The sequence below is a fragment of the Osmia lignaria genome, chromosome 14 (assembly GCF_051020975.1).
Source record: "Osmia lignaria lignaria isolate PbOS001 chromosome 14, iyOsmLign1, whole genome shotgun sequence".
In the NCBI taxonomy this organism is placed as follows: domain Eukaryota; kingdom Metazoa; phylum Arthropoda; class Insecta; order Hymenoptera; family Megachilidae; genus Osmia; species Osmia lignaria.
In genome coordinates this window covers 1,969,683-1,995,948 of record NC_135045.1, presented here as the reverse complement: position 1 = coordinate 1,995,948, position 26,266 = coordinate 1,969,683, and the positions used below count along the sequence as shown (strand labels likewise).

General features: G+C 38.9%; 4 protein-coding genes across 13 annotated transcripts in view; 2 read left to right on the top strand and 2 right to left on the bottom strand.

Moving 5' to 3' along the window:
- The first annotated feature begins 309 nt into the window (after nt 1-309).
- On the top strand, nt 310-3,386 carry LOC117607510 (ribonuclease H2 subunit B). Of its 2 annotated transcripts, XR_013063483.1 has the most exons (6): nt 310-987; nt 1,172-1,410; nt 1,546-1,831; nt 2,120-2,340; nt 2,419-2,628; nt 3,249-3,386. XR_013063483.1 is itself a non-coding variant. In XM_076692307.1 (5 exons), the coding sequence occupies exons 1-5, from the start codon at nt 900-902 to the stop codon at nt 2,509-2,511; spliced, it is 927 nt and encodes a 308-aa protein (XP_076548422.1). In that variant the 5' UTR covers nt 310-899; the 3' UTR covers nt 2,512-2,773. The 2 variants fall into 2 exon arrangements, 1 of the variants encoding a protein (XP_076548422.1); XM_076692307.1 differs by lacking the exon at nt 3,249-3,386 and having other exon boundaries at nt 2,419-2,773.
- Nucleotides 3,387-4,747: 1,361 nt separating this feature from the next.
- Cog3 (conserved oligomeric Golgi complex subunit 3) lies at nt 4,748-7,819 on the top strand. 2 transcript variants are annotated; one of them, XM_034330844.2, is made up of 2 exons: nt 4,748-5,813; nt 5,877-7,819. In XM_034330844.2, the coding sequence occupies exons 1-2, from the start codon at nt 5,298-5,300 to the stop codon at nt 7,677-7,679; spliced, it is 2,319 nt and encodes a 772-aa protein (XP_034186735.1). In that variant the 5' UTR covers nt 4,748-5,297; the 3' UTR covers nt 7,680-7,819. The 2 variants fall into 2 exon arrangements, with proteins under 2 accessions (XP_034186735.1, XP_034186734.1); XM_034330843.2 differs by having other exon boundaries at nt 4,749-5,216; nt 5,293-7,819.
- Nucleotides 7,820-8,959: 1,140 nt separating this feature from the next.
- Nucleotides 8,960-10,890, bottom strand: CREG (Cellular Repressor of E1A-stimulated Genes). Its single transcript, XM_034330453.2, has 5 exons — nt 10,475-10,890; nt 9,863-10,017; nt 9,551-9,670; nt 9,388-9,469; nt 8,960-9,316 (listed from the first exon to the last, which is right to left on the bottom strand). The coding sequence occupies exons 1-5, from the start codon at nt 10,749-10,751 to the stop codon at nt 9,096-9,098; spliced, it is 855 nt and encodes a 284-aa protein (XP_034186344.1). The 5' UTR covers nt 10,752-10,890; the 3' UTR covers nt 8,960-9,095.
- Nucleotides 10,891-12,748: 1,858 nt separating this feature from the next.
- Nucleotides 12,749-26,266, bottom strand: part of LOC117607156 (protein trachealess) — an 85,284-nt gene continuing 71,766 nt past the window's right edge. For 7 of the 8 annotated variants that reach the window (XM_076691955.1, XM_076691956.1, XM_076691957.1 and 4 more), the window contains 10 exons: nt 22,041-22,279; nt 18,921-18,997; nt 18,639-18,728; nt 16,012-16,198; nt 15,811-15,932; nt 15,484-15,677; nt 15,275-15,381; nt 15,044-15,191; nt 14,845-14,969; nt 12,749-14,758 (listed from right to left, as the gene is read on the bottom strand). In XM_076691955.1, coding sequence (XP_076548070.1) covers nt 13,479-14,758; nt 14,845-14,969; nt 15,044-15,191; nt 15,275-15,381; nt 15,484-15,677; nt 15,811-15,932; nt 16,012-16,198; nt 18,639-18,728; nt 18,921-18,997; nt 22,041-22,279 — 2,569 coding nt within the window. In that variant the 3' untranslated portion in view covers nt 12,749-13,478. The remainder of the gene's footprint in view (nt 14,759-14,844; nt 14,970-15,043; nt 15,192-15,274; nt 15,382-15,483; nt 15,678-15,810; nt 15,933-16,011; nt 16,199-18,638; nt 18,729-18,920; nt 18,998-22,040; nt 22,280-26,266) is intronic. The other variant, XM_076691963.1, reaches the window with a different exon arrangement.

The following is a 26,266-nucleotide window of genomic DNA, read 5'->3' as shown; positions in this document are numbered from 1 at the left end:
TATAACAATTTAACTCCATCAACAATATTATGTTATATTTCATAATTATATTAGTTTTCTTAAATTGATTTAATTATGAACGACAAAACATGAAATTTATATAGAAAGTTTTACACGCTGAGATTGGTACTATCAAATTTCGATACCCACCATGAATCTAGGCAGGTTTTTAAGACCTGAGGACTCATTGGTCACTTGCGTTTCAAGCTCCAAACTACTGTATCTACTGTATTTCATGCTGTAGCGTGAATTAGTTCGTACGCAGGACTACTTGGAGCGCTAACATAAGTACTGACGCTGCTCGAAGTATAGATATATCTCGGAAAGGAAGAGTTTTAGGATATTTATATGATCTTTTTGTTGCATCGTAGAAACAGTAGAATACTGTTAAAGGTTGAACACCTATTTCCTTGACACCCCGTATATCTACGTAACATGACTGTTACACCCTATACAGTGAATACATATTTCATATCGTTTATAAACTGTTTGATTTATATGAAAGAAATATGTGCATTGTAGTTTAAATGTTTTACGCTAGAGTATATTTGATGCACCTTTCTTTTTTAAAAGATGGCTCGTTAGCGCGGTAACATCTCTTCTCTGGTAATTCTCCGATCATCGACCATTCACTGATGTTCGACTATATATCGAGATTTCAAATATTGTTTTCCGTAACATTGGCGGTATGTCGCTTTTAACGCGTTTAGTTAATGAAAAATATATACAGTGCAATACATTACGACCGACACACAACAAGAGATTAAGATTTGGTCCTTTTACCAAAAATGGCTGATCACTAAATTTGAACTATATATCTGTATTAATATAAGGTGAAAATTGTACGAGAAGAATAAATAACCTAACATAATATCAGTTTGTGTGAAACGCGGGTAAATATGCCACGCACCAAAGCATCACCTAAAAAATGTGTTAAAACAACTAATTCACATCCAGGAACAAATACATGGGTTTTCCTTATGAAAGGTGAACGAACAAAAATCATTATTATTATTATTATTATATGGATTTGTATAATAAGTAAATGGCATCATTGTTTCCTATGAACTCTTTTTACAAATTTGAATATTTTATTATTATTAGTTACATTCAATTCTAACACTTTCTACTAAGAATACTTTAAATATGAATTAATATTTTTATATTTCAGGTGATAGTTTAGATAGTACAGATGGTGGTACACCTGATGTAGTTAAGTTAAGACATCCAGCTTTAAATCAACCTACAATGTTTGTCTTCAGTCCAGGCAATTTAACAGTACAAGAAGTCTTAACATTTGATGAAAATAAAAGATCATGGTTTATAGATGATAATGTAAAATCTGATGGGAAACTGCATTTGTCTACTCCTATTGATCCAATGTTTTTAATATTACCTTATTTAAGACAGGTAATTTTGTATCACATTGATCTTATTATTATTACACATGTTAATTGATTCTAATGTAATATAGGGGTTTAATTGACTCCATCATAAGGGTATCATAATTTGAAATATTAGTAAACATAAATATTACACTCGTAGTCACAACAAGCACAGCCAATAGAACAATGTCTTTGGGATGAAGATTTTCCAGAGACATCCCGTCTTATTCAATGTCAGAATTTAAACCTGACGTTAATTGCTGACCGCAAAGGAGACGAGTCAATGCAAGCTTACAAATTTAATGAAGAAAAAACATTAATTTGGTTGCAAAAGAAAGTAGAAAGAGTAGCAGAAGTTTTAAAACAAAAGGGTGTTCATGTATCACAGGGTGCTACTAGTGCCACTTATGTTAGAAGTACTAAGTTTGAGAATGTCTCAGAAATTGGTAAGAAATGAATATCATGTATTTCAAAATTTGAAATTAATTATTCTTTTAATACTCTATCTAACTAATCATACATAAAAAATGTTTTATTACATTTTCAACGGACACCGCAAATTCTCGTTACTGTGATCGGAACTCGGTTGATATTAATAATATTAATAATATTATTATCGCACGCATCTTGTCAAGATCATAATCGAAGCGAATTCGTAATGTCCGCAGCAAATGTGTTAATGTATTGTAACTATAGTAAACGATATATATATCATTATTTATTTCTTTATTTAGATTATTTAAAATATGCACATGGTATTGTATCAGAATATCTCGCAGAAGATTTATCAAACAAACTGGCACAACATTTAAACTTATCAGATGAAATAGAAAATAAAAAAAGAAAATTAAATAGTCCTAAAGAAAATGTTGATGAAAAGAGATCCAAAAAAGATACCACTGAAAATGAGTCAATATTAAAACCAAAAATATCTGACTCAACTAAATTAGAGAAGGTAATGTGTTTTATATACTTCACTACGTCTATATACACATAAAGTTAAAATGCATGTATTTTTGTATGTTTTCTACAGTCACAGAAAACCACTGTTGGTAAAAAGGAATTAGCTAGACAGAAAGCTGCAGCTGGATCCAAAAGTATTACTAACTTCTTTAAAAAGAAGTGAATTTTAAAAAGTACCTTTAGATTTACAATAAATTTAAAAGAGTTTAAATACTGTAATATATATGCATACTATTCATAGCAGTAAGATTAAGTTTGGCTATCCTTATTCATCAAGAAGGTTCTTATTTTACATCCGAATACATAAAAAGAATATAAATACAAAAACAATTTTTTACTGTTATCCAATAAATATTTTATATTGCAGTTTTTCTATATTTGAGTGACAGAAGCACTTTTTAAACAAGTATTGATATTTTGAACATAATAAATATAGTATAAAAAATGTAGAAACATTTTAAATATATATACAAAAAAATAAATTTCGCAACATTGTTTAAAATTGTTCAAAGTTCAGTATTCATAAAGATAAAGCGTATTATTTTTATTTTCCTAATATTAAATTTGTATACCATTTAGTTTATAAACAGTTAACAAGCAATATCAACAAACCATTTGTAACGATTTTTATAAATTACGACTATCAAGGATCACGAAAGTGGCCTAAATACAATACAAATTTATTAATTAATGAAAAAATTTTTCTTCTACTTTTTCAATATACATTAAAAAGTGAATAATATTGTACAACTAAAAATTTTAATTGTGTAATATTGTTATTAAATATCTGTCGATTTCTAGAATTCAATATTTGTATTTATATTACTCCAAGCATTTATGGTGATGATATTTCTCATTGGCAACATATTTGCACACCATCAACGCTCGGCATCTCTCTAGGGAAAATGGCGGTGTAAGCCAGCGGAGTGGAAGGCATTGGGTACGATACCACGACCCAGCATTGTCCATGACGTGCACAACTGCAGTATTTACCCGGTGATAGAAAAGGGCTTGGGTCCATTCATAGTGGTGTGGCGGCATTTCTTTTGAGAATACTAGCGAGAGAATCACCCTGTACATACATAAGATCCCGCACCCCTCCTGCTGATCGGGCACCGCTGTCAATACCGTTGTAGAGCAAAGTGAAACCCCCCACAGTCTTATAGCGACCGCCAAGGTGTGCAGATCTACCTGTTAAACATACATATACCCCCATTTTATTTTCTGCGTTCATTTCATTTGCTGTACTTGTCTTCTTATTGAATAAACTCGTTAAGAGGATCTGATGAACGTGTTTATTTTATTACTCCTGTGTCCCTGGCCTATTATTTTACACCTATTTGCGAGCTTCGCGGGAGACATCGTCCCAAGTCATTTACTATTTTATCGCTTTCCATGGGCCTCGGCTCACCCTTCCCAGTTATTTATTACCTTATTGTCTTTGAGGGCCTTACGGGTCTCAACCCTATATCCTTTATGTCCCTCCATCCCTTACGTGTCGACATCCTTTACATCTTTGGTCTCCTCATATTCCGGCATCCCTTTAATCCCTTTATGCTTTACATCCCTGCAACCCTTATACATCTACATCCTTTACATCTCTGCATCCCTTACATTCCTGCATCTTTTACATCTCTGTATCCCTTGCATCACTGAATTCATTGCATTCTTGCATCCTTTACATTCCTACCACCCTTACATCCCAGCAACCCTTATATTCCACCATTGCGTCCTATAGCTGTAAAAAAGTAACTAAATTTGTACAAAAGTTTGGCCCTCTGGCGGCAAAAATGCGAACTAAATCTTCGATGTCGAGTCAGCGCCCTCTGGTGGAGGAAAAAGGAACTAAACATTGCAAGAATTTTGGCCCTCTGGCGGCAAAAATGCGAACTAAATCTTCGATGTCGAGTCAGCGCCCTCTGGCGGAGGAAAAAGGAACTAAACCTTGCAAGAATTTTGGCCCTCTGGCGGTAAAAATGCGAACTAAATCTTCGATGTCGAGTCAGCGCCCTCTGGTGGAGGAAAAAGGAACTAGACCTTGCAAGAATTTTGGCCCTCTGGCGGCAAAAATGCGAACTAAATCTTCGATGTCGAGTCAGCGCCCTCTGGTGGAGGAAAAGGGAACTAGACCTTGCAAGAATTTTGGCCCTCTGGCGGCAAAAATGCGAACTAAATCTTCGATGTCGAGTCAGCGCCCTCTGGTGGAGGAAAAAGGAACTAGACCTTGCATAAATTTCGGCCCTCTGGCGGCAAAAATGCGAACTAAATTTCCGAGGTCGAATCAGCGCCCTCTGGTGGAGAAAAAAGGAACTAAACTTTGCTCGTTTTTATGCTCTCTAGTACAGCGATGTAAGGGATTCAGAGACGTGAAGGATACTGGGTAATAGAGAAAGCAGGAATGTAGGGAATGGAGAGATGTAATGGATGCTGGGATGTAAGGGATGCAGGGATATAAAGGACATAGGATTGGGCTCTGTGTGTCACACACAGGCAAAAAAATAATTAATAACCGTGAAGGGTAAGCCAATGCCCATGAAGAGGGATAAAATAATAAATAAAAGAATCTGGAGCGCTCACTCCCGACGCCATTCGCTTCTTATATCGGAAGCAAGAAGGCTTAGTTAATTATTTTGACCACCGCTTTTCAAATCGAGTTCATTATTTATTTTACTGGTTAATTAACGAACCGACTCGCTTCATTTTGCTGTGGGTATAGATCTAACATTACCTGGGGGTGTCTGCAATCCCCAAAATCATTACATCTCAAAAATGAAGGCATATTTAGTCTTCTGTGTATCTGTAGTCACTGCTGCTACGATGTCAAATTCCAGTGTTTTGAAGTGGGTTTTTGATTTATGTTATAAAACGGTATGTTTGTAATACACGTAATCCTGTAACTTATCATAGAAACGCCCATTTCATAATATTTATTTTTACTGACAAGGAACTATGTCCAACTTAAAAGACATTCCAAACAACTTAACCAAATGGGATCTGTCAGAAGATTCGTTGGCACCGTTAACCGATCTTCAAAGAGAATGTTTATTAAACTTAGAAGACGAATTATCTTCTATTAATGAGGCGAAAATAGAGTTATATGAAGAAAAGAAACCGGCACAAATAGAACAGTATCAAGATCTGTTAGAATATTATGCCAGCTTAGAAAAAAAATGTATGGATAGAAAGGATATGAAATATATATTGTATCTTAAGGAACTTGAAGCTCGGAGATTAGAGTGTCATGAACTCTGCCTCCAAATAGAAGAAGCATTAGAAGATTTTACAATGTTGTATAAACAGTATTCTGAGGTTTCAGAAAAAACTACATCTTTGTATGATGCTAGTGAACAGCTCGATTCTGATCAAAGAAGATTAAATTCCATTATAGAGAACATCACAGAATATGTAAAATATTTCAAAGATGTTGATATGATGATGGAAAAATTGGAGGCACCCACGTTATGTGTAAATAGTGAAATGTTTTTTAATATATTAGATAAAATTGATAAAAATATTGATTTCTTGCAGAATAATCCTTCGTTTAAAGAAAGTAATACTTATTTAATGAAATATAAACATTGTCAGTCAAAGGCAATATCTATGATGCAAAATTATATTTTTAATTTATTTAGTAAAACTACAGAAAGTATTTTGAATTTAAAAGATAATGATGGTTCCCAAGATAATGCGGATGCAGCCTTGGCACTTTTTTATGGAAGATTTCAAACTATTTTATCAAAAGTTAAATCTGTTATAGAACAGATTGAAATGAAATCATACAAACGACAAGAATATGATAGTCTATTATCCGAGTGCCATCAATATTATTGGAGTCAGAGAGGATTAGTATTGGGAAGTAGTGTGCAAAAATCTCTGATGTCTGTAAAGGAAAAGTACAACGGTGATCACTGTAGTTTAGTAAGAAATTCGTGTGCATTATTACTACACGCATCAATGGATGAATATAAATTATTTTATGAATTCTTTTCAAAGCCATCCAATGGTTTAACTACGTATCTTGAGAGTTTATGTACTTCCTTATATGATACATTAAGGCCATTTATTATTCATATTAATCATTTGGAAACTTTAGCAGAAATTTGTTGCATCTTGAGAATTGAAATGTTGGATGAACATGTACAAAATAATCTTGAACCTTTAGAAGGATTTGGAAATATTTGTTTACAATTACTACATGATGTACAAGAAAGACTTGTGTTTCGTGCACATCTCTATTTACAATCTGATGTTTTAAACTATAGTCCATCGCCGGGTGATTTAGCATATCCAGAAAAATTAAAAATGATGGAAGATATTGCAGAATCCCTGAGGGAAGAATCTAGACAAACAAGAATGAAAAAGATATCTATATCATCTAATAGTGATAATATTGCAGAGTCTGTTTCTAGAAATCATATTGAAATAGATTCTATCTATCAGAAAACACATATGGGTAATTCACCAGCAGATCTTCATGGAATGTGGTATCCTACTGTACGTAGAACATTAGTTTGTTTATCAAGATTGTATCGCTGCGTAGACAGGTCTGTTTTTCAATCTTTAAGTCAAGAAGCAATATCTCTTTGTGTTCAAAGCATAGAGAATGCAAGACAAGAAATTGAAAAAAGAGCATCACTTTTAGATGCAGAACTTTTTCAAATAAAGCATTTGTTAATATTACGTGAACAAATTGCGCCATTTCAAGTTGATTTTACCATCAAGGAATATAGTTTGGACTTTTCTAAAGTTAAGACAGCAGCATTTGGTTTATTAGAAAAAAGTTCAAGATTTTTCACTTTATCAAACAATTCATTGTTAGAATTTTTATTGGAAGGTACACCACAAATGAAGGAACAACTGATAGATTCAAGGAAGCATGTTGATAATAAATTAAAATATGCTTGCCAACGTTTAATACAGCATGCAACGTTTTCATTGATACATCCAATTTTAAAGTTGCAAGAAAAGGAGAAATCGTATGTTAATGCCAGTAATCAAAATATATCTCAGGAGCATGCTCTTGGAAGTGCGCAAGATGTTGCCGCAGCAATTAGCGAAGTATTACGGATAATTAAGTTCAAATGTCCGGAAATCCAACAACTGATGCAGTTATATCTTTCTAATAAGGAAACTGAGTTTATTCTGTTTAGACCAGTAAAAAATAACGTGTGCGCTGCATTTACACAGTTATATCAGTTATTGAGTAAATATTATAATTCAGAGGAGCTTCAATTAATTGCATGTCCATTACCAGAACAAATTTCTGTTATGTTGAGTTCATCTAGCCTTGTACATGGAAAAAGTACACAAACTACTGTAAAGAAAACATAGCCAAAAGAAAGTTTTCATAATTAGATACTGTATGTTAATATTATTTTTAAACTGTTATCAAATTATTCATTGTTTTTAGACGCTTGTTCTTAAAATAAATATTAATATATAACAAATGTTTTATACGTTAAAATAAATTATGTAAAATATACATAAAGGCCTTGAAACTTCACATCAAGTAGTTCGAGCGAGAATTTATGTCATCCCTTGTTTGAAAAATATACAACTAGTACTCAACGAATTATCGACTTATCGACTGATCTGCCGACAGTCGGTAATCGACCCTTCGGCAGTCGGTAAGTTAACGAATAGTTTGCGCCGCTTTTGTATAGATGGCGCAATGGCCGATGGATGGGGTGCCAGGAACCCCGATGCATTGGTTGCGCTCTCTACATACCGACGTAATTTCATCTTGGGATCTCAGGGACCCCGGCGACTCTTTCTAGGTACCGACAAAATATGATCTTGGGGTGTCGAGGACCCCGGTGACTCTCTCTGTGCACTGCCAAAATATCATCTTGGGGTTTCAGGGACCCCGGTGACTCTTTCTAGGTACCGACAAAATATGATCTTGGGGTGTCGAGGACCCCGGTGACTCTCTCTGTGCACCGCCAAAATATCATCTTGGGGTGTCAGAGACCCCGGCGACTCTTTCTAGGTACCGACAAAATATCATCTTGGGGTGTCAGGAACCCCGGCGACTCTTTCTAGGTACCGACAAAATATCATCTTGGGGTGTCAGGAACCCCGGCGACTCTTTCTAGAAACCACAAATATCATCTTGGGGTTTCAGGAACCCCGGCGACTCTTTCTAGACATCACAAAATATCATCTTGGGGTTTCAGGAACCCCGGTGACTCTCTCTGTGCACTGCCAAAGTATCATCTTGGGGTTTCACGGACCCCGGCGACTCTTTCTAGGCACTGACAAAATATGATCTTGGGGTGTCAGGGACCCCGGTGACTCTACCTATGCACCGATCTAATTCTAACGACATATAAAGCTCAAGTTGAAAAGTAATATGGACGGACTACTTTGCGCTTTATATAAGAAGATAGTTAAATTCTTTGTAATATACTATAACAAAGTATAATTATTGCATTATTAATATGTAAATATTAAAAATATTGTGTTAGTCTAATAAAACTTGTACGTACATCTTTGTAATCAAGATTTGTTATTATTTAAATAAATTTTTACAAAAAATGTAAATTCTTATTTTTCAACAGTGCTGCTTCTTACTGAAAATTGAATTTATTTAAAAACTAAATAATTTAATTAAAATTCAGTTTAATTTCATTAGATTTATTATTTCAATTATCACTTAATTAAATAATTATGTAAAAAATTTTGATGCTACAAAAAGTTTGGAAATACAGAGTTTGGAAGTCGTTTTACATTTATTATCACACAGTTTTAGATAGTGCGAATCATAGGATGTAACATATTAGAAACTGAGTTATAGTCTTTCGAAGATTTTTCATAGTCTTCTAAAGGGAACCGTCTATTGAATTCCTCGATAATGTTAGAACCTGATGGATGTAGGTACTCGTTTACTGGAACATATTTAGGTCCGCCAAAAGTATCCAAAACGGCGATCGACATTATTTTCAGTTTGGCGAAATAGAAATGATGGTCTGTAATGTAATACATTATTTTTTTGAATCAGCGTAGACAGTAGTTGACATTAATTAACCGATAAACTTACTTTCTGGCATATTAACTAGTTTTGGATGACGATCAAAGAAAAGTTTTTTAACTAGTTCAAGTTCTGCGCTCTCATTCTTCAGCTATTAACAAGAAAGAAATTAATAATATAAGTAGATGTTAACATTATTAATTAATTTGATATAGATAAACTCTTTACTAACCGTTTTGATTCTCCCGCTCATAAGAACCCTGGCACAACGAGGATCCATAGGGTCCCATTGTTTGTTTTTACAGTAATCTCCTTGAGCTAATGACATCAACATTGAAACTCTGTTGTCTTTCTATAATTAATAAATAATCATTAAATTAATTTTATTAACACAATTTGAAGATAATTCCTAAATTTCGTTGATTTCGATGAATAATAATGGATGACTGCAATATGTGTTGCTTGCTATCTTATCAACGGATGGTAACTGCAAACACAAAGCGTAGGTGGATGATTGAGACAAAGGAATCGTACGATTACTCACTGCTAGATCCTGAGCTGTAAAATCCAAAGGAGTAAGGTAAAGGTATGGAACACCAGTTCCATTTCCTAAGATTCCGTCACTATAAGAAACTAAGGTTACGGCAGGAAATGATTCAATTTCCTTTCGTGTGCTGATTGTTGCGACAGACACCCAATCTGTGAAACACAAAGCGTTGATAACAATTTACGTAAATAATATAAGACAAAAAAAAGATCATCAATTAATAATATTTATTTTTATTATCCTATTTTTTGAGCTTATTGATACTTTTTGAAATTCAAATTCAAATGAATAACCTTCTATTCTATTATGAAACATCAGAATAATCGAATTTGAATATAACGGATGTGATAGATGATAACAAGGTGAAACACTTGAATTTCTAATATTTGATACTACAAGCGTTGCGTTCACCACTGAAAATTTGGTAAATTGCCAAAATTCTTTACACCAATCTAATAATAACTTTCGAGAAAATGCATGTTAAATGCGCATTCACGTGCAAATATTTTTCTTATGTATATTTAAACACAATTCGAGTCGAAGGTATAATTGAATTCAAATGCCCCAATTACAATTAGATATGTATTATCAAAAGTACATTTGTCTTACCAGCTTGGTTGACAATGTATCTTGCCATTAGAGCAGCTTCATCGACTGGTGGTGGATTGCTAAGGGGAATCTGCTGAACCTTCTCGTACAGTTGATCCACTTCATGGCTTTTATCGTGTCGTTTCTCGTATTTGTTTTCATGTTGCTCCCTTGTCCTCTTCCACTTCAAAAACTCTTCGAACTCTTGCCACTGATGCTCTTCGAACGATTGCGAATACTTTTTCGCTTCGATCGTAAGAACGAAAAGAGCGACAAAGAGCGTGATTCGCCAAATCATGATTTGGTTTGTGTCCACGACAGTTCACTCGGATGGTAAATGTTCACACTAGATCCAATTGCTCGTCTTGCGTCTCTTTCGCGTGTAATGTTATATTAGCGGTCTTCTTTCGAATTTGTCTCTTATATAGGCGCGCATCTGCGAGAAGTAAAGGATGACAAATAATCTACTCCAATGGCTATCGAGTTTTACTTATTCAAGGCCACATATCGAACATCGAACATCGAACATCGAACTCGCTATCATACTATGTGGAAATGAGCGCGTCTGTTCAAGTGCGTAGCACATAACCTAGCACTTGTAAGATACCAATCACTTCAAACCCGGAATCTTAAATTAAATCTTATAATTAAAGAGATAACAATTATTTGTTAAAGTATTGAAATACGAAAGAAGACTGAGAACTTCTTTGGTTGTAATCTTACTTGATAATGTTGAGTAACATGAAAAATTATTCAGATTAATTTTACTTTCAGATAATGAACCAAATATTTTGCAGCTGATGTAAAATTAAAACATGCCAAATTAGGTAAAATTTGTGTATGCAAACAATTTCAGCTTTAGCAAATATTAATTTTTATGGTAAGTATGGTAATGAACTGTTTGTGTCCATATGATATATTTACATATGAGCATCGCTATTATAATACATTGTTATTGATAAAAATGTAGCATAACATTAATGCTATCATTTGCTTGAACAATAAAACAGAACAAGCAAATTTATCATCAGTCTTATAATCCCTACACCTGATCTTATTTTTTTTCTCTTTTATATATATATATATTTGAAGAACAATTTGGTAAGGCATAGTTCTGCGTGCGCTGCATTTGTCCATTTTTAGACTGATATAAGTACTTTCAGTAGATGCAGAGTATTCCTGCAATGCAACTTCTGTTTTGTATAAACATAATACATTACTATTTGGCAAAAGCTAATTGTCATCCAATTTTAAGTACTTCTCTCTTTCTATTATTAGAATTTTCTTGATACTGTTCCAAGCAAATAGACTTAAACCATAATAGGTGAAACGAAATCGATCAATAATGTAATAATAACAATAATGAAAAACTTTGAAAGTATTTTATAATCTCAATGTAAACTGAAAATTTATCTATATAAATTTTACATTATTGAATAATACAACAAACTCAGTGATTACAGATAATGGTATCTTTTCCAAATAATATAACTATGATATGGCAAATTTTGTATGGGATATCATTCTGACAAACGTTTCAGGGTGAACTGTACTGAATTACAAGGTTTTCATTTACCAAGATGGAGATGTTATTGTATATATTTTAGTGTTTAAGTCACTGCCTTACAATGCTCCTTCAACGAAAATAAATTTCATAGAAATTTCCGAAAAATGATGAATAGAAATATTCAACAGGTGGATATTACAGCACATAAAATTGTATTTACACGTGTACTCGTCAAAAAACAATTCATCAATTTACAACAAAACATAATAATCTCTCTGAAAGAATTCGCTACCTCTAGCAATATATTATTCAATAACATTATTCTATCAAAGATACGTTGCTTACACGTCTAAAAAGTCTTTGAAGCTTAAATTTGAAAGTGTTCATTAGACGTTATTACAGAGGCAAATGTTCAATGTGGTAAGGCAGTGATTAATCGTTATCGGTTGATATGTATTAATATTGACGATAAATGAATAATGGAGATTCGAAAGATAGTTTTTATAATCGATATGATTCAAGCAACGGACGATAAATTGAATCGATAAGCTGAAAAATAAATTAACAATTTAAACATGTTCTACATTAATAGAGATAGCGATTTCCTTCGATAATGTTACATACTCTCTCATTCTCTCATTCTCTCCCTCCTTTCTCTCCCCCTCTGTCGTACAGAAACGTCTTTTTCACGTTGTAAGCAAAGGTAAACTTTATCTCTATCCGATCCTCTTAAATTAACGCTAAGAACTTGTAACGATTGCACTGTTGACTTCACTAAAGTCATCGTATTTACGCAACAAAATGTTACAGTATAAAAAATTACGACAAGTACGGCTTTTTTTTTTTTCCTCGAGTAATTATCGCTAACAACCACGCCTGAGTACAGCGGTAACGCTGAAAGATCCTTTGTTCGTTTCCGTCACTCCTCCATATCTCGCGTGTATTTTGATATCACGCGGTTACAATCAACTAATTATAATTAGTCATTTCCACGTGCGCCCCGTGAGCGTCACATCAAACATACTCTGTGCTCGTCTCTTTCATCCTCGTTTTCCTTTTATATTCTACTCTCCATGCTTGCGCGAATATCCTCCCCGAAACTGTCAACATACATAATAATTTATTTTATTATATTACAATAAGTCGTTCTACATAGTCGAGAATAGAGAGCAGCGATATTTTTACAGTTCAGTTGGCACATCGGATGCGCTCGTTGGGCTTCAATGAGAAGGGAAACGATGGATTGTAAGGAAGAAACCCTAGGGAAAGGGAGGTGGGGTGAAAGTAGCGGATAACGCGTAAATAAAGGCTTAACAAAGATGAAGTAAACGGAAAATAAAAAGAAGAGAAGAAAAAATAAAAATAAGACGGCGGATGAAAGTAGAGAGTGGAAATGGGAAATCGGAAATACAGAGATGTCGAGGTGAATACGATATCACTGATATGCATGTAAGGGGGACTTTGGGCTGAAACTTCGAATTACTTAAGTACACGTCTCTCGCGTACGGGACCACGCCACTAGGACGTCGAGCCGTACCAACCGTTCGTCGTCGATTTATTGGTCGGATGGTAGATATGGAAACCAGCTCCGGCGGCTGGGTGATGATAAAATTGTGCCTGTTCGGTCAAGCCGGCGGACGCGTACGCCGCGGCAGCGTCCAACGCGCTCTGGTGAACCGCGGCCGAGTACACTTGCGGCTTCAAAGGCAACGGTTGTGCTGGCTCGTACTGATGTCGTAGCACCGGGTCGGCGTAAGCCGACGAGCTTTCGTAGCTGCTTATCGCGTTCACAGGATGAAGCTGTTGCTGTTGCTGTTGTTGCTGCTTGTCCCGCGGCGAGACGGACGACGGTGGGGTCATTGCCGAGTGATAGTCAACCGTGTAACCGCTGGCAGTGGAGTAGGAGGAGACCAGGCTGGTGAACGCGTCCGCGCAGCTGGTACCGGTGGAACCTTTTTGATTGTGGGTGGCTAACACGAATTGGTGTTCACCGTAGGTGCTGGAACCTTCGGAGCCAGGCGGAGTGGGTAGAGGACCACTAGGGGTCGTGTCACCGGCGTAATAAGTGCCACCGGAGGAAGGGGTACGCGTGCTACCGCTCGAGGTAATCCCGTGAACGTTAGCCCGTATCACGCTCTCCCTGTTCGCGTACAACTGACGGAGAAGAGCGGTCGCTGGTAAAGGAGCGGTGGCCGACTGTTGGGGGCTCAGGTGTCCCAGATGATGATGCGCCCCGATCCATTGTATCGTACTCCGTTGCTGTTGCTGCTTCAACAACGCGTCTGTACTGAAATCCGTCGGCTGATGGAGCGTCGGCGAATGAGATTTGTTTAGGTTAGCCACCGGTAGATGTTTCGACATCGCCTGTTCTAGATCTTTCACGGAGGTGCCGGTACTGTCGGCGTTGCTCGTTCGTTCATCCACGCGTCTGGATTTTGGACTGGCCGAACACAGTACTTGCTCACCTCCTGAAATTGAATGGTTTGATGGAGCTGGACTTAGAGCGTGGCTTCTCTCGTTATTCGTGACTTTCACCGTTGCGTCCTCTTCGTCCTCCTCTTCGTTCGAGCTGCTCTCCTCCTCGTGAAGCTTCCGTTTGTGCCCGCGCAATTTCACTACCAGAGTGTTAATATTTCCTACAGCTGTCTGAGGCTCTTGTTGTAATTGCGCTATGTTGTCGTGGTGCCTGCTGCCTCTCTTCTCGCTCTCCGAGCCCCGGCTTTCTTCCCGATTTTCCGGAGGAGACCTGTGCGGATGTTCCTGGTGCTGATTAGGCGGTCCACCGTGATTTCTTCCCTCTGTACCAGGGACAATAAGCGAGGAGCTTATTAAACAAAGGGTGGTGCTGTATTTTATGTAATTATATGATTGTTTGCTTCCATACCTCCTCCGTCAGCATCCGGCGAGCCATTTTCTGGATCGTTTCCAGCAGCCTCCTCGCGTTTAACGCCCATAACACCTTCTTCTAGTTGACAGCAGTCCATGATTAAATTCTCGTATTCCCGTCCACTGAAAAAAAAGACATCGCTATTATTGATTATACCCTTTCAGGAATATTTCATAAAGTGGAATTTCTAATTTACCTAATGACATAATTGACACAGATGATATTCTGCTCCTCGGCGTTTTTCGAGTTGCACACCACGGTGGCACACGTTTGCAACCACGTGTACCCTCCGCTTTTATTCATAAGCCTATAATAATGCGTCAATACTTGTCCCTTGTTGATCACTGAAACAAACGATATCGTTTCGATGAAAAATGATGAATCATTCGTCGCTGTAGAAGATTCGAGAAGGAAGAGAAATATTTACAATCGATGTGGGATTTCCGAAGACGATTAGCATCTTCTCCATGGCACAACGCGTAAAGATTCTTCCCCGTTAATTCGTCGGCTGTATAATCTAACAATTCGGATACCCTATAAATTCATAAAAAAAATTCATTTTTTTATTAGGACAATTCGTTAGGATTTCAGCAGCAACGTTTGGAAATTTATCGAAACTATTAATTAAAAGCTCACCTCGGTTCACAGTGTGCTATCCGAAAGTCAAAGTTGATTCGCGTAACGAACATGTCACTGTCCAGGCGAATTTCGTGCACATTCGGCGGAGGAAGTGCGATCGCCAAGCCAACCATGCCTATCAATGGTGGCGCGGACTTTCTTGTATGGCTAAACGTGTACTGTGGTCTCAAACGGCACAGTATCAACACGACCTGAATTCATAATATTCAATTAACACCTGGCATTTTTAGTCAATCGAATACGATCGATTCAGGAGAACTTATACGATTCAATTAACAATTAAAACGGTTCACAATCTCGAATTCGAAGATTTGTTAAACTTACCCTAAAACCAGAAGACTTAAAATGGCACCCTCTTTTCGCTATGGCGGATTTCATCCGGACACAAAACGCTCGGTCGTATCCTTTGTAAAGACCAGTCGTTGACAACGACATCACCGAGGAAACTATTCAAAAATAAAGAATAATTATTTGATTAATTTTTTTTCAGAATTTCTTCAAGATTTTACAGTAGAGGATATTTACCATCGGGATTCGCGGTAGAAGAAGAACCGTGTTCTTCCGACGCCGCGCTGCTCGGCGACGCTAAACCGGAACTCGACGAGTGTGGACCGGAAGAGCTCGAAGTCAGTCCAAGGCCTAATTGTTCCGCGACTTCCGCGTGGTCTTGCTGATGAACGTAATCGAAAACGCTTGATCCCGTCATCTCTACCTGGAATTTCAAAATTTAAACACATATTGTTTATCGAGAAGCCACGTGCCAAGGTCTTCAAATTATATTTTACTCATAAACGTTGGCGTATTTTTAGTAGAGTTCATAAAAAATAAGATAAAGAGTTAAGGAGATGAGATATTCTCTACCTAAAATGTCTAAAAAATAATAAATGTAATTCATATTTGTAATAAACTGATTAAAAAACTTCAGTCCTTTGTTTTAATTTTTTGAACCCGAAACATCCCTAAAGTAGAAGTGAATTATTTATTTGGAAATTATTAAACATAAAACTATCGAAAGAAAATGAAGACATAGAAGTTTGCAAGATGTACGTAAAGGGAGGAAATAACCCGTCGAGATATCGCAGTTTTCTTGACAAGTAGCTGCGAGGTGACTTAATTAGAAGAAAAATTGCCTTCGAGAACAGTTCTCCCCGAGGTAACATGACTGCAGGGAAACTCTGCGGCTCTTAATATGATAGTTTCCACGAAAAACTGCTTCGACGTGACCAAAGCTGGTATCCTTTTCTTCTTTAAAAATATCTATCGTTTTCGCGATACATTTACTACTACAGAATTATCGAATGAATGGTACTTGATACTATAACGCAAGTATCTAATAAAATTGTATAAAATAACTTCTATTTCATCCATGTTCCAAGAGTGAATTAAAGTGACACCGAAGTTTGATAAAATTGTCATGTAGCGGTTGCCTGTACGGTTATTTGAATTTGTCCCCATGGGGGTGAATTGAAAGAACTTCTTTGTCGAGTCTGCCCTTTTTTTTTTTCCTTTAAACGGTGTTGGTATGAATTTTAACAATGTCCCGAAAAAGACAATACATTTTATTTCTTTCCATGGAAGAATACTTTTGAAGATTTCTAAAATAAATTTAAATTCACACCCCTATTAATGTACTAAAATCCATGAGGTAATAAAAAATGATTTCTTTCTGTTTTACGCAATTATTCGAGCATACATAGTTCGGATATGGTTTATTCGTCGATCTCAGGATGCCCGGAACTCGCTCAAAGACAAGGTATGTAAATCCTGCGAAGTAGATTACTAGAGCTCTAGAGGGGTACACGGTTTCCCGTTCCCAGACTCGATGGAAACTCTCGCTTCTAACGGAAGTCAATTTCATCGGTGTGGAAACTTTAATTTCAATCGAACTTCCCGACAGAATAATAATAAACCCCCACTCCTCATCCGGCGACGAATTCAAGCTAAGCTACCGCAGCCGTTAAAAATCAAGCTGGTTAAAAGAGATCGTCAACGATCGGGAATATTCATTGTAAAGAAGAGAAGAGGTAGCAACTTATCTACATTGAACGATGCAAAATGGCTACGTTTCAATTGTAACCTACTTATCGGAACATACGCGATCGATCATCAAGGGTGTGCTTTTAAAATCTTAAGACTAAGGGGTTGGATCTTAAGATCCTGATGGTTGCTATTGTGTTTGGTGTCTTTACTTAAGGTATCCTGACTAAAAAAGGATGCATTTCCTTCAGTTCCAGAGGTTCCACGATGAAGAAGCTGATCTGGAAGGCAGGCAGGGGTTGTCGGCAGCCATGTTTGTGGCAACGTCGGCGCCGGTTTCCCGAATCCCCGAAACACCCTATTGATTGCTCCACGAGTCTCGCAGAACCGAGCTGGTACACCGGTCACCTCCCGTACACCTCCTGTTCCTCCCGCTATCCCGTCCCTCTCTCTCGTTCCTCTCTCTTCCACCGTTTCCCGCTCTTCCCCTTCCCCTTTTCTCCATCTACCTTCACGGCAGCATTAGGAATGGCGAACACGCCGCCGTGCAGAGGCTACGTGAGCCGCATGCGACCACCCCCGCCCCCAACCACCCATCCTTCCCTCGTCTATGTCATGCTTGGTGCCAGCCAGTATGGCCGCCAACTCATACAACCTTCTCCTCTTTTCCTCCCTTGACCTCTCTCGTCCTTATCCACCTCTTCTCTTTCCAGCCTTACTAGCTTCTCCTTCTTCTTCTTCTTCTTCTTCTGCTACTACTTCTGCTGCTTCTTCTTCTTCTTCTTCTTCTTTTCCTATACTAGGACGTCCACCTCCGCCATATCCTTCAACTTTTCTCTTTTCTTCTCCTTCTTCTTCTTCTTCTTCTTCTTCTTCTTCTCTACTCTTCATTGTACACTCGTCCCTTTTCCACCCGCCGCGCCCGTTCCATTACTGGCTATCTTTGCCCTTCCGGTTCGCATACGTGCCAGCTTCACGTGCATGCCTGTGTCTTATATGTCTTCCGCTTCATTACACTCCTCCCCGTATACCACTATCTCTACCGTTCGGTATCTTCCTCTTTTTCTAACCACCAGCCTAGATTCAACCCCCTGCTTCTACCGTCTTCCATCAACATCCCCGCGAACGAGTCACGCTTACAACGTAAAGGAACGTAGTAACAGGAACACACTCACCTGTGAGAGTCCAAGGTAAACTGAGACGGTCTCGGATATGTACAGGAACCGTCCATCAACGGCGACCGCAATCGCGAACCCGTCCAGCGACTGAAACGAAAAATATTGAAGCAATCGTTCTTCGAGAATGTTCATCCATCTCTCTTTCTTTTTTTCTTTTATTAACACAGGATCTTGGTCTATCTCAAATATCTTATCTGACAATTTTTTATTTTCTAATGTAGAACAAAAGATGATGATTTTTTCTTCTTGGTTTAATTTCATTTAAAATCATATGCTTACTTGAAGTAGATGAGTGCCATGATCCACATCGAAGTAGTCCACCGCGGAAATCGCCGACGACCTGACCCGATTCGCACCTGGAATCATAAATTCATTCGAATCGGTAGAAGAACCACTGATCCTTCGTTGATTTCAATATCGATGCTGTTAGTCGGGGCTGTTATCGGAGTGACAGGTCGGCAAAGAGTTAATAAAGATCGAACTGATTGACGGCCAATGATCGGGGGCTAACCTTCGGTTCATTCTGACCAATGTGAGTCACATAGTGTGTGCCCTCCGGTGACCCCTTTCCGTTTTCTTTCTCCCCTTCGGTTTAACAAACAAGACGGCCGTCTTCCTTACCCTTCTTAATAATAAGCCCACCCTACCAGCTACCGTAATGAAAGACTTAGGAAGAGTCGATCAAACTCAACGCGAACCGCTTAATCTGCTAAGCCCTTAGGAGAAACGGGTCGAAGTGGCGGGCTAACTGGTCGGATTGATGACCCCACCTTTCGTAGCCTCGGTCAACGAGTTCATTCTGATGTTTCCGACCCGGATCCCCGAATAATCCGCTCGGACTTTCGCCTGTCCATCGCGTTCCTTCCTTCAAACGCGCGACGTTTCGTTTCGTTTCGTTTCGTTTCGTGAATACCGATTCAACTTTTGCCGAATCGACTTCTCTTTGAATTCTTGAAACAAGAGCTTTTCTCAGACAGTTCGTCCGGCGAGAATTTATCTCGTGAAACTGACACTGATTCGATGAGATTCTTGAAAGTTAACCCTTTGTGTTTCAAGAAAATTTGCTTATTCGTAATTAGACAGAGACAGAAATTGAATGATTGTTATTCTACAGCTGGTTAATTTCGAAAAACGAAGTCGCTACTTTCCTCTCACGACGGACATCATAATATTTTGATAAATTTCTATGGGGACGTTTCGGGGCTGTTGTCCGACACGGTGGCCCGAGGATATTTCCTTGGGGAATGATGGAAAAATATCCGCGTCTCTCGTCTTTATCAATCGAACAAAAAGCAAACGTGATAATGCGTTATCTTTTACGATCATTGTACGAAAGTACGTGTCGATTGACTTTTGTTGTTGCACGAAACATTTTTCCGGGAATGGCCATTGGAAACGCTCCTATCGTGTCGCTGGTACAAAAAAAAGAAAAGAGTGAAAAAAGTGGAACGTGACTTAAAAGTAAAACCGATGAAAATAAAGGAAGGATAAAATTATAATAAACGAGGAAAATTCATTTCTGAAATTGTACCAGCCATTTGATACCAGCCGAAATGCACTATTTTCCAGAAATCACCTCTCGTTTGGATCGCTTTGCCAACTTTTAATAGCGCTTTAATAGAAACGACAAACCCGTTTCGGATTAACTGAAATTATCTCTTAAAAATTGTTTCCGATTACCTCGCGACTCGACACGAAATAAAGAAAAGGCGACTAGAGGAGAAACTGAGGCAAGAAGAAGAAGAAGAATAAAACGTCAATTGCCGCGCGCGAGAGCGCAGAAGCCGCGCACAGAAAGAAGGGGATAAAAAAAAAAAAAAGAAAACGAAAGAAAATAAATCAACCGACGTGTCTGGAAATCTTTAACGCATTTTACTTCGTTAAGTCGAGAGGTCTCGTTCCAGTTGTGGTACTGACATGCGGGCGAGGGTGAAACAGGCGTACTGGATTTAGTTTGACGAGGAGCTGCGGCAGCGATGTGCGGACGGTGCCTAACTCAATTTCGTTAGTTTAGTTACATTGGCGGTTGGTAACGCGAGGCCCACGTAGGGGTTGCTGTGATTAGATTTCCATGTAGGTAGTGGTGCAGCCACCTAAGCCTTTACGTGTACCCCGCTTTATACGTACGCACTGAATTTCCCTCCCTCTACCGACCTCCGTCTTTGTTCACCCTGCTTTCAGTACCACGACAAATATTAACTCAACCAAACCACCCCCGATCCCGAAAGTAGCACCCGATGAATAAGTGAATTCTATCAACGAGCACCTCGAAAGAGACTTCGTTGACTCTCTTCCAGAATTTTGCAAGGGTGAGATTTTTTAGGGACGAAGAAGAGTAACAGTGAGTGGATCAAGTGGAAATTTAGAAATTTCAATATTTCATCACTGGTGAAGAGGAAATAATCTGAAAAGTTTTTTACAAGGCTGGAATAAAAAAAATGTCGAGGCCTTTCAAGGGATAAACGAAACTGTTAACATTTCAATATATATTCGGTCAAGCGAGATGGCCCGGTCTTGGTCTCCCATTTTCGTTAAATGAACCACGAAAATGAAGAAAGCCAATGGCGATGGTATCGGTCGATTATAGCCGACAATTCTCTATTACTATGTATCTGGGAATCTCTACGCTGGCTGCGTGGTCACTCGAGTTATAAAGGATATCGCGATTCTCCATCTATTGCCAGCTTGCTTACGCGAATCCTTAAGAACTGCTGCTCGACGACCTTTGTCCGGTTAATTCGATACCGGTGTCCCGTGAATTTCCATCGAAATTCACCATCCCCCTCTCGCCCTCCTATATAGGACGCGATAAGAGCACGTTTTGCAATTAATTTCCGACACTGTCCCGATTGGATCCCTTTTCTGTTTCATTTAAGGAAACAGCTCTTTCGTAGGCGAAAGAATTCTACCGATTACACTAGAATTAATATTTCAAATAATTCTCATCCTTCTCGGCGTAATGTCATTCCTTTTGGATCGAATTTCTCTTGCACCAATGATTTCATTTCGAAGGACACGTTTCGTTGTGCACGCTCGTCGATCTTCAACGAATCCACCCCCTATCGGGGTTAAATACTGATCCATCAGCAGATATCAACAGCAGATACACTTTCTAATAAGCAGGGATCTCTGTTGTTTCCATGTTAGAGGGAAAATGCGTTTATTTTACGAGACGAATGATTCTGTTCTTCCCGTTCACTGAATGGTTAAGAATTTTTACTTAAACGTGGATTAAACGATAAGGGAGTTGACTGGTTCCCTCGTTATTATAAAATTTCGCAATTCCAGAATTGTTTAATTTGAAAATTTCTAAAGGAGCTTAGAAAAAAGATCCTAGTTAGGGCGAATGAGAAATGGCCCCGTTTCATGGTCTCAATGGGTTAATAACGAGGTCCTTACCTTTGCCAGATTTATTTGGCGGTGGCCCATCCCGATTCCATGGCGGGTCTCCGTGACCCGAGAATTCACGAAGTTTGAGGTACGAGATGGTTAGCCTTATTATAGAGGCTTTGTCCAACTGGGAGGTAATAGCCGACGGTAATGGCAGCATTTTCGCTAACTCGTAGAACTCGAAGTTCTCTTTCCCCCTTCGACACCTGGCAGCGTCTCTGCTTTTCTCCTTGCGTAACTCCTGGATACTGTAACAGAAGGGTAACACAGGCGAGGTTAGACGAGCAAGAATCTCGTCGTTCGGATAAATCTAATTTTCGCGGTCTTCGATCGCGTCGGGAATCAATCATTTCTATTATTTCGTCTGCGAATTTCAGTGAAAAGAGGGAAACTTCGTAACGAGATCGAAATATTTTTCATCGATTGCCACAGGGTGAGGCACTAATTTATAAATGTTTATTTAACAGTTCCACTTTCGTATTCCATCGCGAGCTTCAGGAAACGACGAGATTCACTGTAACATTTCTCAACACCTCGATGTTTATTCGTCGTCTCGGCTTTTACAAGTTTACGACAAATTGAAAGTTGTAACCGATCACGCGTCTGGAATCGAAAGACATCTTCGGCTACCGTCCGAAATTCAATTATATTTCATGATATCCTTAAGATATTCGTTTCGCGTAGTCCTACCGCAAGGACTCTCGGTACTTGATATGCCAGCAGCGAATTAACTGCTCTGCCGGAATCATGTTACCAGCTATTGACCTAGAGTACGTAGCACCCTCTGGGGTGACTGTTCCATTTTCATACTGCGATAAGTTCAGAAAGCTGAATCTACCTGATTATTACATCTTCTTTGAAATACTTTCAACAAGAATATAAATGTTTCCTCTTCCCTTATCCAACTTGGATTTCTTACAAAATTCATACTATTCAAATAAATTTACTCTAACAAAATCTAACATTAATTTAAAAAATCACAAGGGTCATAGATCTTATAATAAATTATTCCACCCTTAATGATTATACTTAAAAAAAAAATGATTTTTCTTTCATTTCTCTTCCGGACTGCATACTCGTTTAAGCGTAAAAATGAAATGGTTTTGAATGAAAAATATCGGCATAGGCGTGGCGCGGATACGAGCGTAGAGCAAACGCGCGTCAAAAGCGGCCACCCGCTTAAGCAGCATACATTATTCAAACGCTATCATGCCTATGTTTGCTGACATGCCAGCGAATGTATCTGGGTGAATGTCGACGTAACATTTAACCACGCCCCGTGGACGGCCCACCGATTCCGGTTTTGCATTTAAACATTTAAACGCCGACCAATGGCAGCGTAATCCGCATTATTCGAAACCCGTTCTCCCTCTACTCGTCACGGTCATTAACCTTTTGTTAACCAGAGAATCGGTCACCGCGTCCCGACGCATCGACCTCTACAATCGGGATGTACAATCGTCACGATTTCGCGCCTACAACACTCTCCAAAGGGTGCGACGGGGTTGCAAATGCATTTCCCTTTAATCAGTCTGCGATTCTCAGACGAATGGATTAAATTAACGAAAGCCTAGATTCGTCGCGAGTGTATTTAAGAGGGTGATTCCGTCTGTTGCAGGAAAAATTAAAGTAAGACTGAATATTGAAGTATAGATTCTATCGAAGTTTCGGGGAAGCACGATTTTACGAAAGGCGAAGTAACGAAATGAATTAAACATTAATTTTAATCAAATTCGAGCCTTGGCTGATCGTTAACAAATACCTTGACACGTATAAAACTGAATATCTTCGCTTCATTACGTTTTGATATATTAGTCTGTAACAGACTAATTAAATATTCAAAATTGAATCATGATACAATCCATAAACGTTTGGTTAACCCATCGCGGTCAGTCTTAACCGTGTTGCAACAATCGAAGAGTTAAACACTTTGAATATTCGATAAAACACTTCTCAACGATCAAATGTTCTCCGCTAAGAGCTATCAGAGAAGATGGTTCAAGCTATCCGAGCAAAGTGTTCCCGAGCGATTAATGAAGAACGCCAGGGAAAAAACTGGCAATTAAACGCGTCATTTAGCTACGCGAAAGGGTTGAAAACAAGATAGGATTTTTATTGGCCAACCATCGTGGTTAACGACTGTAAAACGAGGAGGATCCTGCTTCGATGATCGCAGGAAACGACGTTGCACCCATTACGGTGGTTTCAGTTGGAACTTTGGCATAGAGACTTGAAATTTTCTAACGTCTTCAAGGCGAGAAACGAGAAATTTATACAAAGATTCGGAGAAGCAAGGAGGAAAACTGAAAACCGTCTTGTTTCCGCATTTTACAAGCGCCCCGCGACTTTCCAACATCGCGCTTTTCGCACCCCTAAGCGGAGTTCTCGGTTTTTGCCTGTCCCTCTGGGACAATCACGGGGACACTTCCCTTCTGCTTGTTCCTTGAACGAGAAGAGCGAGGAGCAACACGACGAATTCTTCTCATCGCGAACAGGTGCGGGCAGAAAAACACGATCGCTGTGAAATTTCATTTGCCATCGATGCCGCCCAAGCGATTCTTTCGCTCGTTAGTGAAATCCTGAGCGGCAATTTAAAGTTGCAGGAAACTTTCTTACCCTGTTTCGAGTCGCGAGAGTCGCAGAAGGGACGAGAAAAAGCCGTAGCGAAAATTGAACGCGATTAAAAGAGGAAAATTCTACGATATCGTCTAGTTTGTTAAACGAAGTTTTACGATGAATATCAAACGAATAAAAGCAAAGATTTTATTTTTTTTTACTATCGGTTCAAGGGTTTCGCTGGAATTTCGGATAGGAACACGGTCGCGGGCAGACTTTTTACGACGGCGAATGCAGAAACGAGTGTTCTACGTGCATCGCATACGGGACCGTATGCAACGAAGCTTACTAAAATGCGGGCACTTCGTCGACAGTTACGTCAAACAGTGGCTCCTCGACGGTTCTGATCGTTCATTGTTGAAACAGCACTGTCCGACGAGGAAATATTTCATTCGTCTGGCGTTTTTAGGGTTCCGACAACAGGAGAGTATCAGATGTAAAGAATGCAATTTGGAGTTCACGTTGCATTACATTTGAGGCGTCGCGATGCACCAGTGACCGCCATGCCAGTCAACGTTTCGATAATCAATTGGAAAGCGGGAAACGAGAAAAGCTGTCAGTCGCATGCGGGTTCTATTTCTTTACCTTCGTTTCGGAATCGCAATGAGTACGTGGAAACAATAACTGCATTGATACATGTTGTATTATCCACTGCATAAAACGTATGTGCATAACGATGCGCTTTGATATGGTCTATCAATGACGCGTCCGAGTCGCATGAATCACCGGCAATAATTATGTACGCATTTTTGTTTGAAATTCATTTAAAGCATGGTTTATTTCTAACACCGTGCAAGGTATCACTTCTGGCTGCATTCGAATTGCAAAAAATCATCGTCCCTAAAGCGTGACTCGTTGTGTGCTAATGCAACGAAACGAATGATACCTTTTGAGAGAGAAGCATGCGCGTGTAACTGTGAAAGATGTGTTTAAAGCAGCATTGCGATGCGAAGAATTCGACGAATTAGAAATAATCGTCGATCGACGATTGAAATGGTTCGCGAGATGAAGGGTGAACGCAGGTTAGCAGGGATCCATGGTCACGGAACACGGGCCAAAGTGCGATTAGAGCAGCTTCCGTTGCTGATTGAGCAAAGATAAAGGAAACGGAGGGTCGGCGGCGCGAAAGACACAAGGATAAGGGTGTGTTGGTTCGTTTTCATCCCAGTTTCTCCCTAGAGAAGAAGAAGCTGGTCAGAAGGAACCGAGGGTCTTCTTCTTCTTCTTCTACTTCTTCTCTGTCTGCAGACGTGCGAAAATAAAATTACGCGGAACTTTCGGTGAAATTTGTTGAAATTGGGCGGCACCGAGTGGCAAGTGGGCCAGGGTTCTCGCGGATCCCACGGGACCTGGGATAGAAGAGGTCCCCTGTGCGACTGTCGGTATGGCTATATCCGTAGCGATATCGTTGAAGGGTGGCAACACGACTCGGACACATAAGGATCCTCCTGTTCGGCCGTGTTAAGTGCCGGCCATCAATAATTCAGCAGCGGACCCTGACGAGGTTACCGAGCCTTTCGATCGACGACTAGCATCGATGGATTCGATGATTCCTAGAGAATCCTTGGAAAAACGCGAGTAAAGGGATGGTTGAAGTCTTTGAAAGCCTATTAGAACGA

Bases quoted from the DNA above. Each gene is read 5' to 3' on its own strand.
- LOC117607510 (XM_076692307.1), top strand. From the start codon at position 900: ATGCCACGCACCAAAGCATCACCTAAAAAATGTGTTAAAACAACTAAT. The intron at 1,411-1,545 runs GTAATTTTGTAT...TTACACTCGTAG, and splicing joins TATTACCTTATTTAAGACAG to TCACAACAAGCACAGCCAAT. The intron at 2,341-2,418 runs GTAATGTGTTTT...TGTTTTCTACAG, and splicing joins ACTCAACTAAATTAGAGAAG to TCACAGAAAACCACTGTTGG.
- Cog3 (XM_034330843.2), top strand. From the start codon at position 5,298: ATGTCCAACTTAAAAGACATTCCAAACAACTTAACCAAATGGGATCTG.
- CREG (XM_034330453.2), bottom strand. From the start codon at position 10,751: ATGATTTGGCGAATCACGCTCTTTGTCGCTCTTTTCGTTCTTACGATC. The intron at 9,671-9,862 runs GTGAGTAATCGT...TATTAATTATAG, and splicing joins TTACAGCTCAGGATCTAGCA to AAAGACAACAGAGTTTCAAT. The intron at 9,317-9,387 runs GTAAGTTTATCG...ATTACATTACAG, and splicing joins ACTAGTTAATATGCCAGAAA to ACCATCATTTCTATTTCGCC.